Source organism: Magallana gigas, chromosome 9 (assembly GCF_963853765.1).
Source record: "Magallana gigas chromosome 9, xbMagGiga1.1, whole genome shotgun sequence".
Classification (NCBI taxonomy): domain Eukaryota; kingdom Metazoa; phylum Mollusca; class Bivalvia; order Ostreida; family Ostreidae; genus Magallana; species Magallana gigas.
The window spans coordinates 44,450,910-44,476,274 of record NC_088861.1 but is presented as its reverse complement, the minus strand read 5'-3'; the positions used below and the strand labels follow the sequence as shown (position 1 = coordinate 44,476,274).

Sequence of the window (25,365 nt, the reverse complement as noted above, 5' to 3'; positions counted from 1 at the left end):
AATTATATCTGTTATCCCTTCATCATGCCTGTACCATTGATTTTCATGTATTATATATATTGTAGTTTGTACATACTGTACATATGTTTTTTCTCTACACTGTAAATTCAGTTATGAGAATAAAGTTGATTGTCATTGTCATTCCACAGAGAATAATGACTGGAGGGTCATTATTCTATGTCGACAAATGACCCCTGGTCATTATTCTACGGGGGTCATTATCTGCCTTATTACACAGGCGGATTTGTTCATATCTAGTAACAAATAGTGGACGCATATTGTATGAAAATGCACAACACGCGTTTTATATTAATTACCTCATTCTGAAAACACCGCCACAAATTATGGTACAGTGGGTGGGTGGATTTTATAATATTTATAATAACATTTAATCATATATTAAATTATGATATTATATGATATATATTCTTAATAAAGATAATGTTAATAATATACTTTATAAAATATTTTAATGGTATTTGTATTTCATTAGTAGTTGCAAATTATTTCTCAGAAATAAACTTCATAACCAAGCACTATTGCAGTAACTTATTTCAATAGTGGGTAAGACTTCTATTCACGATGACGTTACTTAATATTTGCATTGATAAAACATATTTAATAAAGCTATATATATCTGAGAAAATTTTAAACTTCGTAATGATTTGATAATATATTTTTATGATATGAATCTTTTACGAAAACGGCACGTATTGGTTTGCTGAATGGATGGTCATGACTTATGTTGAAATATATACTTGTATGCGTATAAATAGAGAAAGCATAAAGTCTTTGTGACATTAAATCCTCTGTTGCAAACTTTAGGAGTTCAGTTGGTAATACCGGTTAAATTATATACTATGTAACTCAAAACAATCTTTAGTTTGACGGATACACGGGTTCTATATGAAAGTTGTTCCTTGTTACTTTGGGGGCATTTGATTCTTGGCCAAGAGTCACGTGATCTTTACAAAAGGTAAAAATATTTCGTAAACCAAACATTGGTTTGCGACAAAAGTAGCTATCTTTGTAGCTATCGCTATCTTGTGACTAATGATGAAAGAAAATCAAAGATATATTTCTCATTCTGTCTGGTGTTGTTCTTCATGATTTTATTCACTCCTAAATCACCTTCCATCAGTACTTTAGGATATTATACACCTAAATTTAGTTAGGTTTAGACAAATATTTTTTTTGTTTTGTTTTCGTTTTGTTTTTGTTTTTTAGAAAGAAATACTTACATATAAGTGCAAGGGAAGTGATATTCCTAAAATAGTTTACTTAACACGTCGCTTTGAAGTGTATAAACTGGGACGCTGGGAAACCCTTCAGACAAATATATCATCAGTGACCTAAAACTATAGCACCTAAGTGCATACAATTTATCAATGTAATACTTTTATCGGGTGACCCCCCCCCCCCCCAAATCGTGTTGACTCATAATCCATATCAATATGTTTGCATTATTATTTGAATCTATAGTTTGCTAATGAAATTATAAAAAAAACATAAATTAAAACACAGCTCACCATAAGGAAAGAGTTTTCGGCCATCTTTGAAAGTATGACTTTTCACTTAAGGGAGTTGCCAAAAAGGGTTTTCTTATGTGAAATATATGAAAAAGACATCATATCAATTACACCAATGCTGCATGTTTTGGTCGTGACATTAAAAATCATCAATTTTTATGAGTATTGTTAAGGCACAAATTTAAAGGTTTATTCTGTAAAAATATGAAAACATTACGACAAGTTCTTTTATCAGAGGTTTTACTTGTAAACATTTTTAAGAGTAAATAGTAAGTATATATTACTAATAATTATTTACATCACTAAAATTGAAGGATGACCTCAGAATCAACTGTTATACCTGTTTTGACTCCATAAAACTGATTTTATTATGTCTATCATTGCAGATGAGCGATGTGGCTTATGTGCCTCTTCTTTGCTAGTATATTTGAGTATTTGAAAGAATTGTTGATATTCACGTTTTATTGTAAACGGTAGTTTACAGCTAACAATTGTACGTTTAATACCCTCTACATTAGTTTTTGCTGTAGGATTGGATACACGCCTCATGTATAACAGTTACAGGAAAGGTATTACTACAGTGTCTGTTTAAAACTGTTTTACAGATACATAGATATAATGTGATGTGGAATCATTTGAATTCGTGGGGGCCGATTTCCGTGGATTGTGGGTGTTTTGCTTATTCGTGGGGATGTTATTTCATGGATGCGTCGATATCAGTTTACGGAAGAAAACTAATTCTTTCAAAATCTGTTTTCATCGAGGACGTAAATTACCACGAAAACTGAGTAATTATGAATTCTAATGAGTGTACAGCATATTGGTCGCTCGAAATTAAATCATTTAGAAACATTTTCTAGGCTGTTGTCAATGCTTGAGTATCGATTTGTTTTGTCTAGTGAATTCCGTTATCTTGTTGTATTAGGAAATGTGTTAAGCCGTTGTTTAATAATGCTTGAAGTTTTGGTTGGTAAATGTTTTGTACATAAACTTGTTAGGGCTAATAATATCTTTGAAATTCGATGAACATGTCATATGCACAGCCAGCAGCCAGTAATTTCCTTATGTGGCTGACTGTGTAATTTTCTTAAACTACAGTAAATATGTTACTTTTAGATTATGTCATACCTTTATGGTATAACTAACTAACTGAACAATTCAATGTTAGAATTTCATTTCCTATATGTTTTTTCCTTTCATGAATAATATTCATTCATCTTTTTTGGCGATGTCATTTTACAGACCATGACTGCCATGGATATTTAAACCTTGTTTGTCTATTTTCAAATTGCTATAAGATGTTAATATTTGTACCTTACATGTACATTGTAAATTCTTGACTTATTGCACGTCTTATAATGGAGTTATGCATTATATGTATGAAGTACAACAAATTTGCACCCATGCCTGTCAGACCAATTTAGTTTTCAACGTTAAATATTGCACCAATTGTATAGAAATTACATAGTACAAACATAATCGGCCGTTTACGTTCTAAAGTACTCGGTGGTAATGATTTTTAATATATATTATTCACATCTGTATTGTACAGATGCACAAAGACTTAATAACATTTTGTGCATTGTTTCGTTTGACTACTTGAATAGTTGATCTATTTCATGGAAGTTATTATTTTTAAAATCCATTTGATGTATCTCACTAGATAAGAAAAGGAACGATTGAATTTACTCGTTTTTGTTTTTTTAACGGTTGTCCACTATAAGAACTAAACAGAGGTGACTCCAAAAAAAAGGCTGTAAGAAAAACATTTACACGTATACTTTTAAGACACCTTTTCTAATAAATTAAAGTATCCCGTATATGCTGGTACACTTACAGCTGTTAATCTATGTCCGTTATACGCACGAAGACTATTCAATTACTTGCCAAATGAAAACAGGTCCATGTTACAGTCGGTTCAAGCATATCTCTTACAACATACACCATAGAATAGCATAGCATTCATTTGATATCTCATAGCACAGCTTTAAAATCTCATAGCATAGCATTGGAATCTCATAGCATAGCATACAATCTCATAGAATCGCATTCGTCATACCATATCATAGCATAGCATACAACATAATTTTAACTCGGTTTTAAATGTTTTTATTTAAAAAATATAAATGTCCACATGATAAATTTGTGGTAAACTTTGGCTTTTTAGTATTTTACTTCAAAATGTGTGGAACTCTTCTGTGTATGGAGGCGTTTTTGTTCAAATCTCATAGCATAGCATAGCATACCATATCATTAAGCCCTTCATTTCAATTTCTCAAAGCATAGCATACAAATCTCATAGCATAGCATACAATTTTCATACCATATCATTAAAATCGCATACCATAGCATAGCATACAATTGTAAAATATATGCATGAAATAACTGTAACAAGACAAGCTTTATACACTCATATTATGTATTACCGGTACAAAATAATTTTGTAACGACATTGATAACACCATAATAACCATTTTTTCTATTGAGAGCTATAATAACAAAATATTAACCATTTTTGAGTTATGGAGCGAAGAGTTTTAAGGGCTCTAGCCCCTTATTTAAAGGGCCAGCCCTTCATCAATGGTGTCAAGTGAAAGCCCTCGATATTTTGCACATATTTTGTTCTGCATGTGTTCAGAAAAAAAATTAAAGAGCTACGAGACAAAAACACAACAAAAAATCAGCATTTTTGAAGCACAACATTCAAATTAATTTTTTGAAACTTTAAAGGGGGGAAATTGTAAAAAAGAAAAAAAAAAACAAACTCTGAGGACAATGTTCAATGTATCTATTTTGAAGATTTGTGACTTTGTTACACATGCTATGGGCGGTTTCAGAGCCTTTGCGTGCACAGAAATGCCTATATTTTCTTAAAAAAGGGGGAATAACTCGTTACCAGAAGTGTTGATTTCAACGATTTTCCCTAGATATTGAGAAATAGTAACTACCAATAAGCCCTGAAAATTTGTACTTTATAGGATAATAAACAAGCAAGATATTAGAGTTTTAAAAAACTCCTAGAAGGAAAAAAAAGAATAAAAAGAATTATCAACAGAATCAGTATAATATCGTCCGTTGAAAACGGTAGACCTTAAAAATAATAATGAAGAATTTCCAACAGAATCAGTACAAGGTCTTCTGTTGGAAACAGAAGAGCTTGATAATAATAATAAGGAGTAATCTTGTATGATTATTTTTTGTCCTCCGGCATCATGCCATGCGTTTTAATAACTAATATGGTATACTGAAGGGAGACACGGTTAAATTTAGGTTAACTATAAACAAATTTTTAGAGTAAGTTGTCATACACGAACTTAAAAAAAATTGCGGTCCATTTTAAGTGACCTTATCTAGTTATTTTTTTAAATGCCGGTAATTATTATTTTAATTTTTTTTTTTCAATATTAAAAAATCAATACTTATAAAACTGTTTGAATTTTGCTGTGTAAAGGAATTGCCAAAGTATGATGAAGGAAATCTAAGGAAAACATCAAACGTGTAATATCTGATCTAGTTTGTTAAACCACGTAATTCCCGGTTTTAAATTCAGGCAAGAAAAACCGAGTCTACTCAACACTTGATCAGGTTGTAAACAAGGATACAAAAACAAATATATATTATATATAGTTACAAAACCCCACACAAGACTTAAAAACAAAGTGCTCAATGTGTAAACAAGAATATACATGCCATGGAGACATCTTCCTTTATGACAAGTTATTGGAACTACTCTAATGGAACAGACTCGCCACAAGACGCTTATTATTTACTACTGAAGTTAAACAACCAGAAGGCCCTAAGAGATCTCCCGGTGATTCTGTTCCTTGTAATTCTAATGGTCGTTGGAATAAGTGGCAATATAGTTGTATGTATAATTTATTCTAAAGCAAAAAAGAAATCAACATCCAATCTTTTCATTTTGAACTTGGCAGTTCTGGATCTTCTGTCCTGTACGTTCGGAATCCCCTTAGAGATCGCAGACCTTAGTTTACCCTACATGTTTAATGCTCCAGCTGTTTGCAGCTTTGGAAGGACTCTGGAATCATGTACAGTTATGGCATCAGTGTTGACTCTGGTTTTCATTTCCATTGATCGGTACAAACGGATCTGTAATTTAGGCGAAAGTTTCAAAACTTCGACAGTCAAAATTATGTGTGTCGTTGGATTGTGCATTGGTACCGTGTCATCGCTGCCATTTTTAGTAGTAATGGGAAAGAGGACAATCAACGTTGGGCTTTCCGGAATAGAGGGTGTTGGTTGCGAAATCTCAGACGATATGAAACATACTACTTTTACATTTGCTTTTTACACTGTTATGTTGATATTTTTTACTGTTGGTCTAGTTTTCGTTATTTTCGTATACGCGCGTATCTCTGTATTTTTAAGAAGAACTAGGAGCATGAGAATTATGCATATTGAAGAAAGTAATAACAGTAATAAAACTTCAACCACGGGCACTCAACAAATTCATCTAGTTGAGCTTGAATCTATCACTGCGGAAAGCAGACATCAAAGTAGCACTGATAATCACCACCAGGAAGCCGTGCATGCCCTCTCGAGAGAAACTCCAATTACTTCCGGTGTTAAAGTTACTAGGACCACAACAATATTTGTAGCTATAACTATCGCTTTTATAATCAGTTTTCTCCCCTTTTTGTTGGTTATGATATTATATAGCACCATTAAAGACATAGAGAAAGGTATGTCAGAACCAATGATGGTTTTTACCGAATTTTGTGCAAGAACATATTTTTTGAATAATGCGATTAACCCGTTGATCTATAGCGCTTTGAATAGAAAATTCAGACATGATGTTAAGCGACTGTTTTCTACAAATTGCTGTAAGAGATGTTTTAATCATGTTTGCACTTCAGAGACACCGTCTAATGTTTACCAAGTAAATATGTACTAGATTTTTTGAATACGAATTTTACAACATGGAAAAGTCAGTATTCATGTTTAGTATGTGAACTTTCCTGATTTTCAAATTCCTTGATTTTTATCTTGTTGATTCTGTTATTTTGGGATATTTTATTATTTTTGTGTAGTAATCATTGTGAATGTTCATGCTGAACCAGAAGTAGCACTTTTAGATTATAAAGCTATGTGCAATAAATCTAACAGGATATAAAATATGGCATGACATCTTTTGATAACTTATACCAAGGATAACCGTTTCCTACATATGCATTTTCTGTGCTTGATGAGGAAAAAACACAAACTATGGAATCATCATTGTTCGTGGGAAACCAATGTTCGTGGCTTTCGTGGGCAACCTTTGCTTAGGATTTTCCATTCCTACGAACGTGTTTACAAGCATTTGTTTAGTATTTATTTTCATTATAGAACTTACTATCGATGAAATTACGTTCCCACGAAGAAGAAAAAGTTTGAAGAAGAAAAAGTTTGAAGAAGAAAAAGTTTGGCTCCAAACACCACGATTAAAATGATTCCACAGTAACAAAGGCAATAAAGGTCACCTTCTAACGAAGTGAAACTTAAATGTGTTTAGCTACATTTTGGTATATCTAAATTTGTAAGTGTATAAACCTTCTACCCCTTTCATAAATCTGCATGTATAACTTTTAAGGACATATTATATGTTGTTGTTTATATATTAAGAAAAACAATAATGTTGAAGTAAATATATTCTAGATTTCCAATAAGGATCGAATAAATCATGTGCAATTTTACCCCTGCTTCTTACATCCACGGTTTGCATAGAATTACATGTAAATGCTGTAATTGTGTGTGATTCTGATTAAGCTTTTAGACTAATCGATGACAAACTAGCCGTCGATTGAAATTCCAATACGTAGTTGGAAGGAAACGCGAGGAGTTATTGTGTGACTTTCTAAATTTAAAGACTTGTCTGTTTTCAAATCAAACTGTCAATGAGACTGACATATACGAAGTTAAAGGGCAAAACATCATACACACCGGCCAAGAAAAACAACTGGTTTGGGCAATTTTTATATAATATTATTGTCTCTTAGAGAGCTTTGTATTAGGTTTTATATAATTTTAAGGCTCCAATTTAAAGATAATGTTTGGCTAAATAATGGTTTATGATGAGAAAATCCTATCTTAAGCTTAAACTTGGATCTGATGATTACTTGGTTGACCACCGAACTTCATTTATTGCACATTTTGTAACCACCAGATTCTAGATTCACCCAAAGGGAATTGTTTTGGTTTTGTGAATAGTTTGTCGTTAGATATCCCGCAGATATTTGGGTTGTCGATCTTTCCAAAAGTTAAATCGATAAAATTTGTATATATATTATATATAGTTACAAAACCCCACACAAGACTTAAAAACGAAGTGCTCAGTGTGTAAACAAGAGTATACATGCCATGGAGACCTCTTCCTTTTTGACAAGTTATTGGAACTACTCTAATGGAACAGACTCATCACACGACGCCTATTATTTACTACTGAAGTTAAACAACCAGAAGGCCCTAAGAGATCTCCCGGTGATCATGTTCCTTGTAATTCCAATGGTCGTTGGAATAAGTGGCAATATAGTTAAGGTCTTCCGTTTTCAACGGAAGACCTTGTACTGATTCTGTTGGTAATTAGGGTCTTCCGTTTCCGACGGAAGACCCTCTTGTTATTCTATTGTTTCTTTTCCTTATTATTATTTTATTTTTTATTTTTTTTCTGACTTTTTTCGAACGCTATTTCTCGTGAACTATTTGACCGATTTGCATGAAATTTTCAGGAAGTATTGAGCATCAAAAGTACTTGATATTATAAAATTTCTAGCTGATGACGTCACTTCCGGTTTGAGATTTTGAGGATTTAGTGAATTTTTAAGGACCATTTTGTCCACGTAACTTCTCAAAAACTAATTGCGATAGAAACGCGAAACTTTCAGGGATAGTAGATGAATGTCTGTAGATGATCCTATTTATTTGATTTTTTGAAAAATGCGTAAGGCGGCGAAACTCGCCTTAGCTAAAAAATTGGCACCAATTTTTTTCACGAATTTTTCGCACATTTTCAGCCCTAGCTTTTAATGTGTAAATATTTTGTTAAGACATGTAAAGCAAAAGTTGTTTAAATTAACTAGGACTTTCGTTTGATTTCAAGAAAAAGGGGCTAGCCCCTCAAATTAGGGGCCAAGAGGGCTCTTAAGTATTTTTGCAATAACTATTTACTGAAAAATAATTTGTTATAAATTATAGAAGCAAATATGTTCATTGTACAGCTGTTAATGTATACAAAAGTATACCTAAGTCATATGTTACGTAATTAGGGTTTCAAGGGGCTATAAGTCCAAAACTTTGATCTTTAATATCTAGAAAAGGAGAAATATTTTGATAAAAATTATAGAACAAGAACTGCTTAGAATAATGTTCTTAACAATATGCTACCTAAATGATCTGTGTTGGTGGCCCCAGTAAGGATTTTAAGGGTCGGCCCCTAAAACACATTTGTTCAGATATCTTTGGAGCGGTCAACAATTTCTGAACACTTGATGAACAAAATGTGTTTTTATTTACAAGACCTTTCTTTTTTATATCAAGAAATAAGGGCTGACCCCTTAAAAAAGGGGCCAAGAGGGCTCTAAAGTCTTTTAAAAATAACTCTTAACTGAAAAATAATTTGTTATCAATTATGGAAGCAAAAATGTTCATTGTACAGTTGTTTATCTATACGGTACCATATGTAAATCATATGTTACGTAATTAGGGGTTTCAAGGGGCCAGATTTCCAAAAATTTGATAATTAATATCTTAAAAAGGAGAAATATTTTGAAAAGCATTGTAGAAGAAAAGTTGCTCAAAATAATGTTCTTAACGATATGGGATCTAAAAAAGTTTTGCTGGAGGCCCTGGTAAGGAGTTTAACGGTCGGCCCCTAAAACACAGTTGTTCGGATATCTCTAGAACAGTTAATAATTCGTGAGTACTTGTTGAACAAAATATGTTTATATTTACAAGACCTTTCATTTGATATCAAGAAAAAGGGGCCAGCCCCTCAAATAAGGGGTCAAAAGTGCTACAAAGTCTTTTCATAATAACTTATTTTTAGCGACAGTCTGATATTAATCATAAAGCAGAAAATAAGAGCTTATTATTTATAATTTAAAACTTAAACCAGGTCTAAAATCGGACGATATATAAAAGAGATATAGGTGGTTTAAAAACTGATTTTTTCCGGAAGTTTTGATTCCACTTTATGGTTAAGAAAACAGTTTTCTGTTAAGAGTTAAATTAACTCGTATTAAAAATTATTCGATAATTGTTAAATCGTACTTTTACATATTCGGATTTGTATTTGCTAAGTCGTGCTTGAAATCGATAAGGTTTGTTAATTCGTGCTTATAATCATTTGGATTTTGTTAACTCATACCAAGAATAATTCGATTGTTTTTCTTTTTGTCGTAATTACTAATGTTTATTGGTTTAAGAACTCTGCTTCATACAGGAACTTCTAGCTTTAATTTCAACATTATCGGAAGACCCACTCGTTGCTTTGCAACGAGCTTTGCTCTAGTTATTCTTTTTTGTCTTTTTCTGATTTTTTTGGAGCGCTATTTCTCAAAAACTACACAACCGATATGCACAAAATTTTCAGGACTGATAAAGCATGATCGGTGCTACATATTCTAAAATTTTCAAATGATGACGTCACTTCCGGTTTCAGATATTGACGATTTTGTAAATTGTTAAGGGTCATTTTGTCCACGCATCTCCTCCAAAACTAATCAAGATAGAAGCTTGAAATTTTCAGGGATTGTAGATGAATGTATGTAGATGTACCCCCATGCTTCCAATTATGAAAATTGCTCAAGGCCTCGAAGCTCGCCTGAACCTGAAAATTAGCACCAAATTTTTTCACGAAATGTTCGCACATTTTCTGTAATATCTTTTGATGTATAAATATTTTGTTAAAACATGTAATGCAAAAGTTGTTTAATTTTGTAAGACCTTTAATTTGATATCAAGAAAAAGGGACTGGCCCCTCAAATTAGGGGCCAAGATGGCTCTAAAGTATTCTTACAATAACTCTTTACTGAACAATATTTTGTTATTAATTATAGAAGCAAAAATGCTCATTGTACAGCTGTTTATCTATTCAGTACAATACCTTAGTCATATGTTACGTAATTAGGGGTTTCAAGGGGCCAGAAGTTGAAAAATTCGATCAATAATATCAGAAAAAGGAGAAATATTTTGAATAGCACTGTAGAACAAAAGTTGTTCAAAATAATGTTCTTAACAAAATGATACCAAAAATGTTGTTGTTAGTGGCCCCGATAAGGGGTTAAAGGGTCAGCCCCTAAAACACAGTTGTTTAGATATCTCGATAAAGTTTAACAATTTGTGAACACTTGTAGAACAAAATATGTTTAAATTAGCGAGACCTTTTATTTGATATCATGAAAAAGGGGCTGACCCCTCAAATTAGGGCCTTGAAGGGCTATTAAGTCTTTTTATACTCTTTTCTCACCAATAATTTGATATTAATCATAAAACAACAACGAAGTTTTTTTAATGCTTAATTTTAAACTAAAATCCGTTTTAAAATCGAACGATGCATTACAATAATATTGGGATTTAAAAATTGAGTTTTCCAAAATTTTGATTCCACGTTCTTGGTTAAGAAAATAGCGTTATGTTCAAAGTAAAATTAACTCGTACCAAAAATAATTGTTAAGTCGTATTTGAACACATTCGGATTTTTTGGTTAAGTCGTTCTTGAAAACAGAAAGGTTTTTGTTAATTCGTACTTAAAATCATTCGGATTTTGTTATGTCGTACCAGGAATAATTCGATTTTTTTCATCTTTTTATTATCGTTACTCTTGTTATTGGTTTAAGAGCTCTGCTTCTTACAGGAACTTCCAGCTTTACTTCCGACATTAACGGAAGACCCACTCGTTGCTTTGCAACGAGCTTTGCTCTAGTTCTTTTTATTCTTTTTTTTCTTCTAGACGTTTTTTAAACTCAAATATCTTGCTTGTTTGTTGTCCTATATGGTTCAAATTTGCAGAGCTTATTGGTAGTTACTATTTCTCAATATCTGTGGAAAATCGTTGATATCGACACTTCCGGTACCGAGTTATTCCCCTTTTCCCCCAAAATATAGGCATTCTTGTGCACGCAAAGGCTCTGAAACCGCTCACAGCCTGTGTTACAGATCTTCAAAATAGAGAGTTTGAACGTTGTCCTCCGAGTTTTGTTTTTACAATTTTCCTCCTTTAAAGTTTCAAAAAATTAATTTGAATTTGTGTTTCAAAAAATGCTGATTTTTTGTTGTGTTTTTGTTATGTAGCTCTTTAGTTTAAAATTTTCTCTAAACACATATAGAACAAAATATGTGCAAAATGTCAAGGGCTTTCACTTGACACCATTGAAAAAGGGCTTGCCCCTTAAATTAGGGGTCTAGAGCCCTTAAAAGTCTTCGCTTTATAACTCAAAAATGGTTAATATTTCGCTATAGCTGTCGATAGATAAGTTGTTCATTATTGTGTTATCAATGTCGTTACAAAACTATTTTGTACCGGTAATGCGTATTATGAGTGTAAAAAGCTTGTCTTGTTAACATGTACCTGTATTCATTTGGCAAGTAAGCGAATCGTCTTCGTGCGAAAAACGTACATATATTAACAGCTGAAAGTGTTCCAGCATATACGGGATGCTTTGATTCATTTGAAAAGTGTCTAAAAAGTATACGTGTACATGTTTTTCTTACAGCCTTTTTTTTGGAGTAACCTCCGTTTAGGTCCTATAGTGGACAACCGTAAAGAAAAACAAAAACGAGAAAATATAAACGTTCTTTAAAAAAAAAAAATAACTTCCATGAAATAGATTTGAGACATTTTACTGCAAGCATTTCAAATCGACCTAAATTCTTAGTTATGTGCGTCATTACATAACCCATCTCGCCCGCGGCCGATAAAAATGGATCGCCAAGGTCGCGGCTGGACTACCTAGCGGTCAGCGGTTATCTAATACACAAGAATCGCGTCTGTCATATGTGATTTTACTTAGCAGCAAACACAAGAATCGTACACAATGACATTAAAGCTTACTCTTCTTAATTTGAATTAAACGATAGAATAAGAAATCGATCTGTTTAATCATAAACTCGAACTGAAGCAGTATCAGACAGATAGATCAACTGTGGGATTAAAGGGGGAAAAAACTTATATTAATTAGAGTTTATTCATCATACTGCAAACATTGTAAATCTTCCTGGGTTCTGAGCTTTTTATGTGTGTTTTAACTTTACGTAAGTTATCGGATCCCTCATCCGCGGCCGAGGAAATCGGTCGCGGCTGCACTACCTAGAGGTCAGCGGTTATCTAATAACAAGATATATATACAAGAACTGTTTCAATTTTATGTTCTTTTTGTTCACCTTCAATTTATTGAATGAAACATTAGAATGTGAATTGAGAAGCCCCTCTAAAAATTGATAAAAGCGATATTGTTCCAAATCAGAAACATCATTAGACATAAATCAATAGTGAATTTGTAATTCTAAAATGTTCTAAAAACTATACATGTACTAATAATGTTATAGATAAACAACGAAAAACCACAAAGATTAAACCTTCAAATGATCACCCCTAGAACATAGCCAAGGAGATCCCTCGCGAGTGGACAAGTGATCCGCGGTAGCTCGTGTTCTTCTGCATGTACTTTATCACACGTGCATGTTTATTGATATTTTGTACGATTCCAACTATTTGTTTATTCGAGATTTTGACCGGTACATGTAAGATTGACTTGTGTTTCAATTTAAGATTTTTTTTATTTACCCACGAATATTTCCGCTAAATACTGCTGAGAGGTTTTATAGATATCGTAGAAAGTAGTTGACGTCTTCATAAGGTTGCACATAAAATGAGAGAGAGGGAGAGAGAGAGAGAGCGCGCTCAAAATTGGAAGCATTATTTAGCCGAATTAAGAAAATGAAACAGTCTCCAAGCGTTCAAGGCAGGATAAAAAAATCAAATATCAAATTAACACATGCGGTAGAGGCAATTGCAACTTCTCTGGCCTTTCTGGCAAGTTTGGAAAAACACCTCGAATGTATTAACATCACCGGATGTTAGAATATTATACAAAATGGAGTCGCTTCCCATTAAAATAAGTATCGGCAAGAAGTTTTGTATGTCGTTTCTGTGTTATATTTTAGTGTATATTGATACCTTTAATGAAGTATAGCTCACATCTCAACAGATCATAAAATGTGTTGTAATTATATCAAGTTTTAAAAAAAGGGGGGTCGTCATGGACGCCTAGGTAATACATTCGAAGTGTTTTTCCGAGCTTGCCAGAAAGGCCCGAGAAGTTGTGATTGGCGGTAGAGGCTGACACGATAGAATTGAGGGATTTAGTGATTATTTTTAGAATGTTCACATGTGTTTTTAAACAAGATTTGTTTAGATTTTATCGGTTTCATGATCACAGTGCAAGGGATTTTTTTTTTCAAAATGTAGCGAAGACCCATTTTTGGCGACTACTTAACATGTGTACATTTTTCTTCTCAATGTATGTCACCTTCCCACCCGTGTGTTTATTCGGTCAGTCTATGCTAAGTCAAATGAATCCACTCCACGTGCGACCGAAAATCTCGTGTCGCGTCAGCGCTCATAGCCTAAAATATTGCCCCCGGGCTGCAGATCAGCAATTGATAAATAATTGAGTAACATTTGGAAGGATGCTTTCAATGCAGCGGTCAATTGTTAAACAATAAGTGTTTAAATATTCGATGTCAATCAACCTCACATTAAAGGTGCGATATCGTAATCTGAGAATGTGGCTAAAAAATTAACCTGTTGAACACGCTAAACTTCTATAGTTATGAACAGAATAAAATATATATTATCAGAGACTTAAATAACTTAATAAGTTATTTATGTCTCTGGTTTTATAAGTTAACAGTTTTAAGTCAAATATTAAATAAAATTTGTTCTCAGGATTAGAAGTAATGATATACGACTACATTAAGCAATAAAGTCGGTCGATCGTCATTAAATCATCAGAGTACTGCAAGTGTCGACAGTTTCTTATTTCTTTGAAATAATTGTAGTAGTTCAATTGACTTGCAGACTATAATATAGCGACTTTTCTGCCTCCCAAAAATGTATGCATTTAATTGCGATAGATATTTGTTCTTGGGGATTTTACTTATTGTTATATGCACATTGATAAAAAAAATCATTGAAGCTGTGTAATATGAGGTTGTAATGCAGATTAAAACTCAGCTGAATATTTTATTTTTAATCTAGCTTGTCAAAATGGGAGATTGTTAACTTGTAGCTTGTTAACTCTGAAAAAGTCTAGAACAGAAGAAATAAAGTCTTTATAGCTTTCGCTACATCTTCTTATTTATGTGTACGCGTACATAAAGCTATTTAATATTTTTTTTTTACTGTATAAAAAAGTGTTTTTTTTCCTAACCTTAAATTTAAATCTATAGAAATTCAATATCTACATGTAACATCTCAATAGCTTTGATAGCTTATTACCGCTTGGAAATCATTTAGTGATGCAAATTGATAAATGCCCATGAAAAAACATTCTTGGACCCCAAGGGTTTCTTATCCTTTCCGACGATGATGAGAAGAACTCAAATGTGCATACAAATCATACATTTACATGTATATTTATATGAGATATGATAGAAATAATTGAAAAATATAATTTTTTTTTGTGCCGCACAAAACGGGCGAAAAAGATTTTTAAACCCCACGAAAATAAATTGAGGTGGGGGGGGGGGGGTTAAATAAAAATCACCTTGTCCGTCCGTACGTCGTGTCCGGTCTATATCTTTCTGATGGAGAAACATTGGAAGTGTTCTTACTTCATACAAATAATACTCATTACCTGACGAAGCGTCATGACCTAAACCCAAGGTGACTTGTCAAAGTAAAGGTCACTGGCAGGAAAAGTGCAAAATTTGTTTCCGGTCCACTTTGGAATTTCTTACTTCACACAAAGATTGCTTATGACCTGAGAGTGTGTAATGATTTGTTTGTTCCTAAGTCATTTAAGGAGAAACATTGGGAGTTTCTATTTCATGTAAAGATTCCTGATGACCGATGATGTGTCATGAACTTGACCCACGGTCAGTTGCGCAAGTTCAAAGTCATATTAAACATGTGTCATATCTTGTATTAATGGAAATGAGTAAAAGCTAGAGTTTGTCATAAAGATTACTTGTGACCTGTAAATATACCCTGCCTTGTCTGACTCACTACTTAAAGAAAACGAACCATCCATTATTCTCTAATAGAGAAATACGTGAGTAATGACTTCTTTCTTAGCGGGGATATCATTTGTGAGCTTGCTAACAGTACCTTTTAGATGGTCCAGTGGGAGCAATGCCCCCTTTCTCTCAACCAAAATTTCCCTTAAGTTAACGCTTAGAAAATTGATTTTTGGGTCATTTCCCCCACCGCCACATCCACACTTATATTATAATTAAATTAATTATATACATGTACATAAATGATGTACTTTTTAAAGTTATCCTAAACTTGAAGTAAGTTAAACGAAGAACTTGCCTGGTATGAAAATAATACTTTGAAATTGAGTCTCGTTTTCGATTTCTTGAACTTACTATTATCATATTGATAATCCAGTATAATTAAAAACCATTTCCCTTCTCCTTACACTCGCCAGGTTCTGATAGACCTGTATCAATAACAGACTATACCCACTTGACCTCCACATTTGCATACAAATTAAATAAACACCTACTTAGCAAAGATATGCCTTTATCTGTTTAATGAGTAGTGCAATACTCAATCTAGAGGTTACATAGAAAACAGGTATGAATAAAATTTTTTGGGTCTCCATTTGAAGAGTTCCAATCAATTTTCTAAAGCTCTAATTCGTAAGAAGAAATTGTCATGTAAAGATGACCTTTTATTAATACAGGGTCTGTCAGGCTCTGACAAGTGTCAGGAGAAGGAGGTATTTTAATCAGACTGATGGACAATCTTTTCGCGACATGAAGTTGCGACGGAAGACCTACTCGTTGCTTTGCAACGAGCTCGGCTCTAGTTGTATGTATAATTTATTCTAAAGCAAAAAAGAAATCAACATCCGATCTTTTCATTTTGAACTTGGCAGTTCTGGATCTTCTGTCCTGTACGTTCGGAATCCCCTTGGAGATCGCAGACCTTAGTTTACCCTACATGTTTAATGCTCCAGCTGTTTGCAGCGTTGGAAGGACTCTGGAATCATGTACAGTTATAGCATCAGTGTTGACTCTGGTTTTCATTTCCATTGATCGGTACAAACGGATCTGTAATTTAGGCGAAAGTTTCAAAACTTCGACTGTCAAAATTATGTGTGTCGTTGGATTGTGCATTGGTACCGTGTCATCGCTGCCATTTTTAGTAGTAATGGGAAAGAGGACAATCAACCTTGGGCTTTCCGGAATAGAGGGTGTTGGTTGCGAAATCTCAGACGATATGAAACATACTACTTTTACATTTGCTTTTTACACTGTTATGTTGATATTTTTTACTGTTGGTCTAGTTTTCGTTATTTTCGTATACGCGCGTATCTCTGTATTTTTAAGAAGAACTAGGAGCATGAGAATTATGCATATTGAAGAAAGTAATAACAGTAATAAAACTTCAACCACGGGCACTCAACAAATTCATCTAGTTGAGCTTGAATCTATCACTGCGGAAAGCAGACATCAAGTAGCACTGATAATCACCACCAGGAAGCCGTGCATGCCCTCTTGAGAGAAACTCCAATTACTTCCGGTGTTAAAGTTACTAGGACCACAACAATATTTGTAGCTATAACTATCGCTTTTATAATCAGTTTTCTCCCCTTTTTGTTGGTTATGATATTATATAGCACCATTAAAGACATAGAGAAAGGCATGTCAGAACCAATGATGGTTTTTACCGAATTTTGTGCAAGAACATATTTTTTGAATAATGCGATTAACCCGTTGATCTATAGCGCTTTGAATAGAAAATTCAGACATGATGTTAAGCGACTGTTTTCTACAAATTGCTGTATGAGATGTTTTAATCATGTTTGCACTTCAGAGACACCGTCTAATGTTTACCAAGTAAATATGTACTAGATTTTTTGAATACGAATTTTACAACATGGAAAAGTCAGTATTCATGTTTAGTATGTGAACTTTTCTGATTTTTAAATTCCTTGATTTTTATCTTGTTGATTCTGTTATTTTGGGATATTTTATTATTTTTGTGTAATAATCATTGTGCATGTTCATGCTGAACCAGAAGTAACACTTATAGATTATAAAGCTATGTACAATATATCTAACAGGATATAAAATATGGCATGGCATCTTTAGATAACTAATACCAAGGATATCCGTTTCCTACATATGCATTTTCTGTGCTGTATGAGGAAAAAACACAAACTATGGAATCATCATTGTTCGTGGGAAACCAATGTTTGTGGCTTTCGTGGGCAACCTTTGCTTAGGATTTTCCATTCCTACAAACGTATTTACAAGCATTTGTTTAGTATTTATTTTCAAAATAGAACTCACTATCGATGAAATTACGTTCCCACGAAGAAGAAAATGTTTGGCTTGAAACGTACACTGACTACCACGATTAAAATGATTCCACAGTAACAAAGGCAATAAAGGTCACTATCTGACGAAGTGAAACTTAAATGTGTTTAGCTACATTTTGGTATATCTAAATTTGTAAGTGTATAAACCTTCTACCCCTTTCATAAATCTGCATGTATAACTTTTAAGGACATATTATATGTTGTTGTTTATATATTCAGACAAACAATAATGTTGAAGTAAATATATTCTAGATTTCCAATAAGGATCGAATAAATCATGTGCAAGTTTACCCCTGCTACTTACATCCACGGTGTGCATACATGTAAATGCTGTAATTGTGTGAGATTCTGATCAAGCTTTTAGACTAATCGATGACAAAATAGCCGTCGATTGAAATTTCAGTACGTATTTGGAAGGAAACGCGAGGAGTTATTTTTGTGACTTTCTAAATCTAAAGACATGTCTGTTTTCAAATCAGACTGCCATTGAGACTGAAATATACAAAATTAAAGGGCAAAACATCATACACGCCGGCCAAGAAAAACAACTGGTTAGGGCAATTTTTATATGATATTATTTTCCCTTAGAGAGCTTTGTATTAAAAAATAGGTTTTATATAATTTTAAGGCTCCAATTTAAAGATAATGTTTGACTAAATAATGGTTTGTGATGAGAAAATCCTATCTTAAGCTTACAATTGTATCTGATGATTACTTGGTTGACCACCGAACTTCATTTATTGCACATTTTGTAACCACCAGATTCTAGATTCACCCAAAGGGAATTGTTTTGGTTTTGTGAATAGTTTGTCGTTAGATATCCCGCAGATATTTGGGTTGTCGATCTTTCCAAAAGTTAAATCGATAAAATTTGTACGGATTATATTTCAACTAATTGTTATAAGGAAGAAAATTTTTGTAACATTTTTGCTATCATTTAAAACAAAACATACAATTGTTTTTTGAAGAGGAAGGGTGGTCAACGAATTATATATTTCAGATTTCCCTCAAAATGGTATAAATAGTTAATTCAAAACAGAATAGGTAAAACATTTAATGTTTTCTTATGTCTTTATATAGAGCTTCTATTCGCAAATAAATTAGTATGGTCTTCTTTTTAAAAAATGGTTGCAACAATCGAACACTCTTGCAATTTAATCAATCACAGCTTCTTTGATCACTTATTTACTCAAGAGTGCAGATGTAAAGATGAAAAATGACCCCCGTAGAAAAATGACCAAGGGCCCTTTTTGCCGTAGAATAATTACTCCTGAGCTGTAGAATAATTAGATTATTTTGGAGAAAAAGACTTACGGGTCATTTTCGTTACGTCAAACATGAAGAATGCTGACCCCTGTAGAAAACTGACTACATCATAAACAATAATAGATATGGGTTTCCCCATATTTTCAATTGAACAATAACAAAGTATATGTTCATGAACAAAACTGAAAAGGAATCGAGTGTAGGATTGTGAATACTTCTTATTTACATTTCTGAGGAAAAGTTGTTTTTTGAAGTTTTGAATTATTTTATGTGAATTTTTTTCCTAATAGAGTGGACATTTTATTAATTTGGATTAATGATAAATTCGTGGTGCTGCACTTGCATACCCAGTATTTGTTTGTAGAGAAAATTATTTACGTAGTATAATTCATGACCAAAGTAGAGTATATTCTGTAATTGCAAATACACTGAATTTCATTGTATAGTGACTTGTATATTGAAATTATTTCAACGTGTTTTCACTTTTAATAATGATCTGCATGTTACTCGTTGTAATGATAATTATACTTCGGCACATTTTGTCAGTATCTTATGGCTGAAGGATCCTATAGCAGCCACCGAAGTATTTCGTTAAAACGAAACGATTTATTTTCCGTTTAGAATATACACATTCTTTCATTTTAAGTTGATTTGAATATGAATTACAATTTATGTTGTTTTCTGTTTACTGAAATAAAAATTACAATATTATAGAGACTATTTAACATAACATAAATTTTTACGGGGTCATTATTCTACAGGGGTCACTTTTCTTCGCGTACAATGGGCTCATTTTTATGAAAATGACAATTATTCGTAGGGCAAAAGGGTCATCATTCTACAGAGAATAATGACTGGAGGGTCATTATTCTACGTCGACAAATGACCCCTGGTCATTATTCTACGTCGACAAATGACCCCATGTCATTATTCTACGGGGGTCATTATCTGCTTAACAAAGGCTGATTTGTTCATATCTAGTAACAAATAGTGGACGCAAATTGTAATGCACAACACACGTTTTATATCAATTACCTCTTTATGAAAATACCGCCACAAATTATGGGACAGTGGGTGGGTGGATTTTATAATTTTTATAATAACATTTATTTATATATCAAAATATTATTTTATATGATATATATATTCTTAATAAAGATAATGTTAGTAATATACTTTATAAAATATTTTGATGGTATTTGTATTTTAATAGTAGTTGCAAATTATTTCTCAGAAATAAACTTCATAACCAAGCACTATTGCAGTAACTTATTTCAATAGTGGGTAAGACTTCTATTCACGATGACGTTATTTAATATTTGCATTGATAAAACATATTTAATAAAGCTATATATATCTGAGAAAATTTTAAACTTCGTAATGATTTGTTAATATATTTTTATGATATGAATCTTTTACGAAAACGGCACGTATTGGTTTGCTGAATGGATGGTCATGACTTATGTTGAAATATATACTTGTATGTGTATACATAGAGAAAGGATAAGGTCTTTGTGACATTAAGGCCTCTGTTGCAAACTTTAGGATTTCACTTGGTAATACCGGTTAAATAATATACTATGTAACTCAAAACACTCTTTAGTTTGACGGTTACACGGGTTCTATATGAAAGTTGTTCCTTGTTACTTTGGGGGCGTTTAATTCTTGGCCATGGGTCACGTGATCTTTACAAAAGGTAAATATATATTTCGTAAACCAAACATTGGTTTGCGACAAAAGTAGCTATCTTTGCAGCTTTCGCTATCTTGTGACTAGTGATGAAAGAAAATCAAAGAAAGAGTTCTTCTTCTGTCAGGTGTTGTTTTTCATGTTTTTATTTACTTCTAAATTAACTTCTATCAGTACTTTGCGATATTATACACTAAATTTAGTTAGGTTTAGACAAATAATTTTTTTTGTTTTGTTTTCGTTTTGTTTTGTTTATGCTTTTTTTAAAAGAAAAAATACGTACATATAAGTGCAAGGGAAGTGATATTCCTAAAATAGTTTACTTATCCCGTCGCTTTGAAGTGTACAAACTGGGACGCTGGGAAACCCTTCAGACAAATATATCATCAGTGACCTAAAACTATAGCACCTAAGTGCATACATTATATCAATGGAATACTTTTATCGGGTGATTTTCCCCTCAATCGTGTTGGCTCATAATCCAGCTTTTTGCTAAAGTCAATATGTTCGCATTATTATTTGTATCTATAGTTTAGTAAATGAAATTATAAAAAAAAATGCATAAAAACACAGCTCATCATAAGGAAATTTTTTTTGGCCATCTTTGGAAGTATGACTTTTCACTAAAGGGAGTTGCCAAAAAGTTTTTCTTATGTGAAATATATGAAAAAGACGTCATATCAATTACACCAAACCTGTATGTTTTGGTCGTGACATTAATATTTCTCAAATTTTTAATGAGTATTGTTAAGGCCAACATTTACAAGTTTTAAAATTCAAGACGACACAATCTTAAATTCTGGTAAACACATTCTGTAAAAATATGAAAACATAACGACAAATTCTTTTATCAAACGTTTTACATGTAAAACATTTCAAGAGTAAATAGTAAGTATTACTAATAATTATTTACATCACTAAAATTGAATGATGACCTTAGAATCAACCGTTATACCTGTTTTGTATATGACTCCATAAAACTGATTTTATTATGACTATCATCGCAGATAAGCGATGTGGCCCATGTGCTTGTTATTTGCTAGTGTATTTGAGTATTTGAAAGAATTGTTAATATTCACGTTTTATTGTAAACAATCAGCCAACAATTGTACGTTTAATACCTTCTACTTTATTTTTCTGTAGGATTGGATACACGACTCATGTATAACAGTTACAGGAAAGGTATTACTACGGTGTCTGTTTAAAACTGTTTACAGATGCATAGATATAACGTGATGTGGAATCATTTTAATTCGTGGGGGCCGATTTCCGTGGAATGTGGGTGTTTTGCTTATTCGTGGGGATGTTATTTCATGGATGCGTCGATATCAGTTTACGGAAGAAAACTAACTCTCTCAAAATCGGTTTTCATCGAGGATGCAAACTCTTTTGGGAGGGCTACTCACGAATACCACTCTGATGAGTCCACAGCATATTGAACGCTAGAAAATAAATGCATTTTAGAAACAGTTTTCTTGCTGAGGTCATTCCTTGAGTGTTGAGTTTTTTTATCTAGTAAATTCCGTTTATCTTGTGTAAGGCAATACAATTGGCGTTCATCATATGTGTTAAGCCGTTGTTTAATAATACTTAATGTTATGGATGGTAAATGTTTTGTATATAAACTTGCTAGGGCCAGTAATATTAATGAAATTCGATGAACATGTTATATGCATACGCAGCAGCCAGTAATTTCCTGATGTGACTGACTGTGTAATTTTCTCAGTTGTAGAGTGTTGTATGTATTTAGAATTTAATTATAAAATCAAAGCTATATCCGTGATATCACGGACCGGCTTAATATCAGATCTACTCCTGGCTAAACATAACTTTCCTGAGTATTCTGTTCCTGTAGTTTGATAACAAAACACACACAACCATATAAAACACATCTTGAATCTGAATACAAATGGATTTGTGTGTTTGTTAAACTGAACATAACGATGCACAATCAAATCGGAAATTTATGGAATGGATCTTATGAAAACCTGTCTACACCAGATGCTGACACCTTGCTGGTGAAATTAAACAATGAAGCGGCAATGCTTTTCCTTCCAGTGACCATATTTCTTGCGTTTCTTATGGTGATTGGAATAGTTGGAAATGTAATAGTGTGTCTTGTATATTGCAAAAGAAAGAGAAAATCTACACCCGATCTCTTCATTTTGAATTTGGCGATTTTGGACCTTTTGACATGCATTTTCGGGATACCTATGGAGATTACAGATCTCTGTTTGTCTTACACATTTTATGCCCCTGCTGCTTGCAAACTTTTAAGGACCCTTGAATCCACCACCAGCATGGCGTCCGCATTGACACTAGTCATCATCTCTATCGACCGATACAAACGTATTTGCAAATATGGCGAGAGTTTCAGCATCAAAAAAGTGAAAATTCTTTGTGTTGTTGCAATTTGCACTGGATTTTTTCTATCGTGGCCTTTATTGATAATTGTTGGGAAAAAAACGGTTGACGTTGGAGTTTCTGGAATAAAGGGAGTCGACTGCTCGGTGTCAGATGAGATGCGGAAGTCACGCATTCCGCTTGTTTATTACATCGTAGTGTCACTTTGTTTTGTCGTTTGTCTTGTATTCGTTATTTTTGTATATGTAAGAATCTCTATTTTTGTAAGAAGAACAAAGGCTAACAGACTGAGATATGTAGGATCAGGCGATCTGAGCAATTCCTCTACAGGTCAACAACATATTCAGTTGGTTGTTTTGAAATCTGTTAATATGGAAAGCATACAACGTATTGATGATAACATTCATTATCCAAATCCTGTGTCACAAGAAAATGATCAAACGCTTCCAAGAATATCAAGAGTAACCAGGAAATCATCCAGTGTGAAGGTTACACGAACCACTGCAATATTCGTTGTTGTTACAATTGCTTTCATTATCAGTTTCCTCCCATTTCTTATTACCATGGTTTTACGTAATATCATAAAGGACATTGAAAAAAATATGTCTGAACCAATGATGGTGTTCTACAAGTTTTGCTTGAAGTGTTTTTTTATTAATAATGCAATTAATCCTTTGATATATAGCTTTTTAAGCAAAAGATTTAGAGGGGATGTGAAATGGTTGTTTTCAAAATATGTTTGCATTTCAAGAAACGCTTTTCCTTGATAATTAGCTCGTCGATTGAAATGGAAATTTACATGGATTTTAAATGCTTTAATTAACTTCAATGAGCTAAAAATAACCCTTTTACACATAGGTTCATCCATTAGAGCGTTCGCATTCATTTTTCAAGATTGCAAATTTCGAATCCCGGATAAACACTAAATCAACTCTTCTTTAATTAAATTTGTTTTAAATTTTAGTCCTACAAAAAAAAAAAAGATGGATTGTCCCGGAAATTTGACTTGTGTTAATTCTTGAAGCTGGAAAAATTTATTGCATCATATTTACAGTTTATATGTCATGCTGTTTAATGTTAAAAACAAAAATTATACAGTATTCTGATTTTTATGCAATATGATATTTATTAAGATAATTAACCATTTATATCAATGTTGTACAGACGTATGTGCGGTATAGTTTTCAATAAGTTTTATTTAGATAATTAGCAATTCATATTTGTGTTTTACTTGACAAACTAATTATTTGTAATATAACTAAACTAGAATACGTAACTATTAAATATATTTAAAAAACTCAACAATAGCTTCGCTTGATTAAAGTAGATCCAGTTTTCTGTGATGTCGTACTTTTTTGCAAAGTTTGAAATTTATTCAAAATTGTGCCAGATGTTTTCATATTTTATGCGAATATTATCAAACAGAAGTAATTAAAAATATAGTCAAGTTCAAGATATATTTTAAGCTGAATCTATTTCCCTAAATGTTTCATTTTTTTGTAACTGTTATCTAAAATAGATTTTTTTTCCTCAGTTGTATGTCTATATGCTATAATTTTCCTTCAACAAACAATTTTATTTGTTTTTGACACAGTTGACAATAAATTAAACTACATAAAACAACTTTCTGTCTACTATCACGTTGTTACTTTGGGGTGTTTTTATCTGGTGTAAATAATTTCGTTCCCCGTTCTGACAGAAAGATATTTAACACTCTAATACCCTGCATGTGCCGCCTTAGATCGCTGCATACGACTTAAGATAATCACACAGTATCAACAGTAGAAACCACAGACTTCATGAAACTCAATCCATCCTCAATATCAAGACACCATTCTGTTCTTTTGAATATTGTTTAATATTTATAAATAAAGGCAGCAGAACATTTATGCAATCACGTGTTTAAGAAATGTGAAATATTTTACAGGCTTTCTCCGTCTCTGTGTATTGTATGTGTCCTTTTA

General features: G+C 32.7%; 2 protein-coding genes across 2 annotated transcripts; both read left to right on the top strand.

The window, feature by feature from the left end:
- Positions 1–5,190: 5,190 nt before the first annotated feature.
- On the top strand, positions 5,191–6,666 carry LOC117691380 (neuromedin-U receptor 2). Its single transcript, XM_034477392.2, has one exon. It carries the CDS (start codon positions 5,221–5,223, stop codon positions 6,439–6,441), a length of 1,221 nt encoding a protein of 406 aa, XP_034333283.2. The 5' UTR covers positions 5,191–5,220; the 3' UTR covers positions 6,442–6,666.
- A 16,191-nt stretch (positions 6,667–22,857) lies between these two features.
- On the top strand, positions 22,858–25,000 carry LOC105348444 (neuromedin-U receptor 2). Its single transcript, XM_011457860.4, has one exon. It carries the CDS (start codon positions 22,981–22,983, stop codon positions 24,166–24,168), a length of 1,188 nt encoding a protein of 395 aa, XP_011456162.2. The 5' UTR covers positions 22,858–22,980; the 3' UTR covers positions 24,169–25,000.
- Positions 25,001–25,365: the final 365 nt, after the last annotated feature.

Bases quoted from the DNA above. Each gene is read 5' to 3' on its own strand.
- LOC105348444 (XM_011457860.4), top strand. From the start codon at position 22,981: ATGCACAATCAAATCGGAAATTTATGGAATGGATCTTATGAAAACCTG.
- LOC117691380 (XM_034477392.2), top strand. From the start codon at position 5,221: ATGGAGACATCTTCCTTTATGACAAGTTATTGGAACTACTCTAATGGA.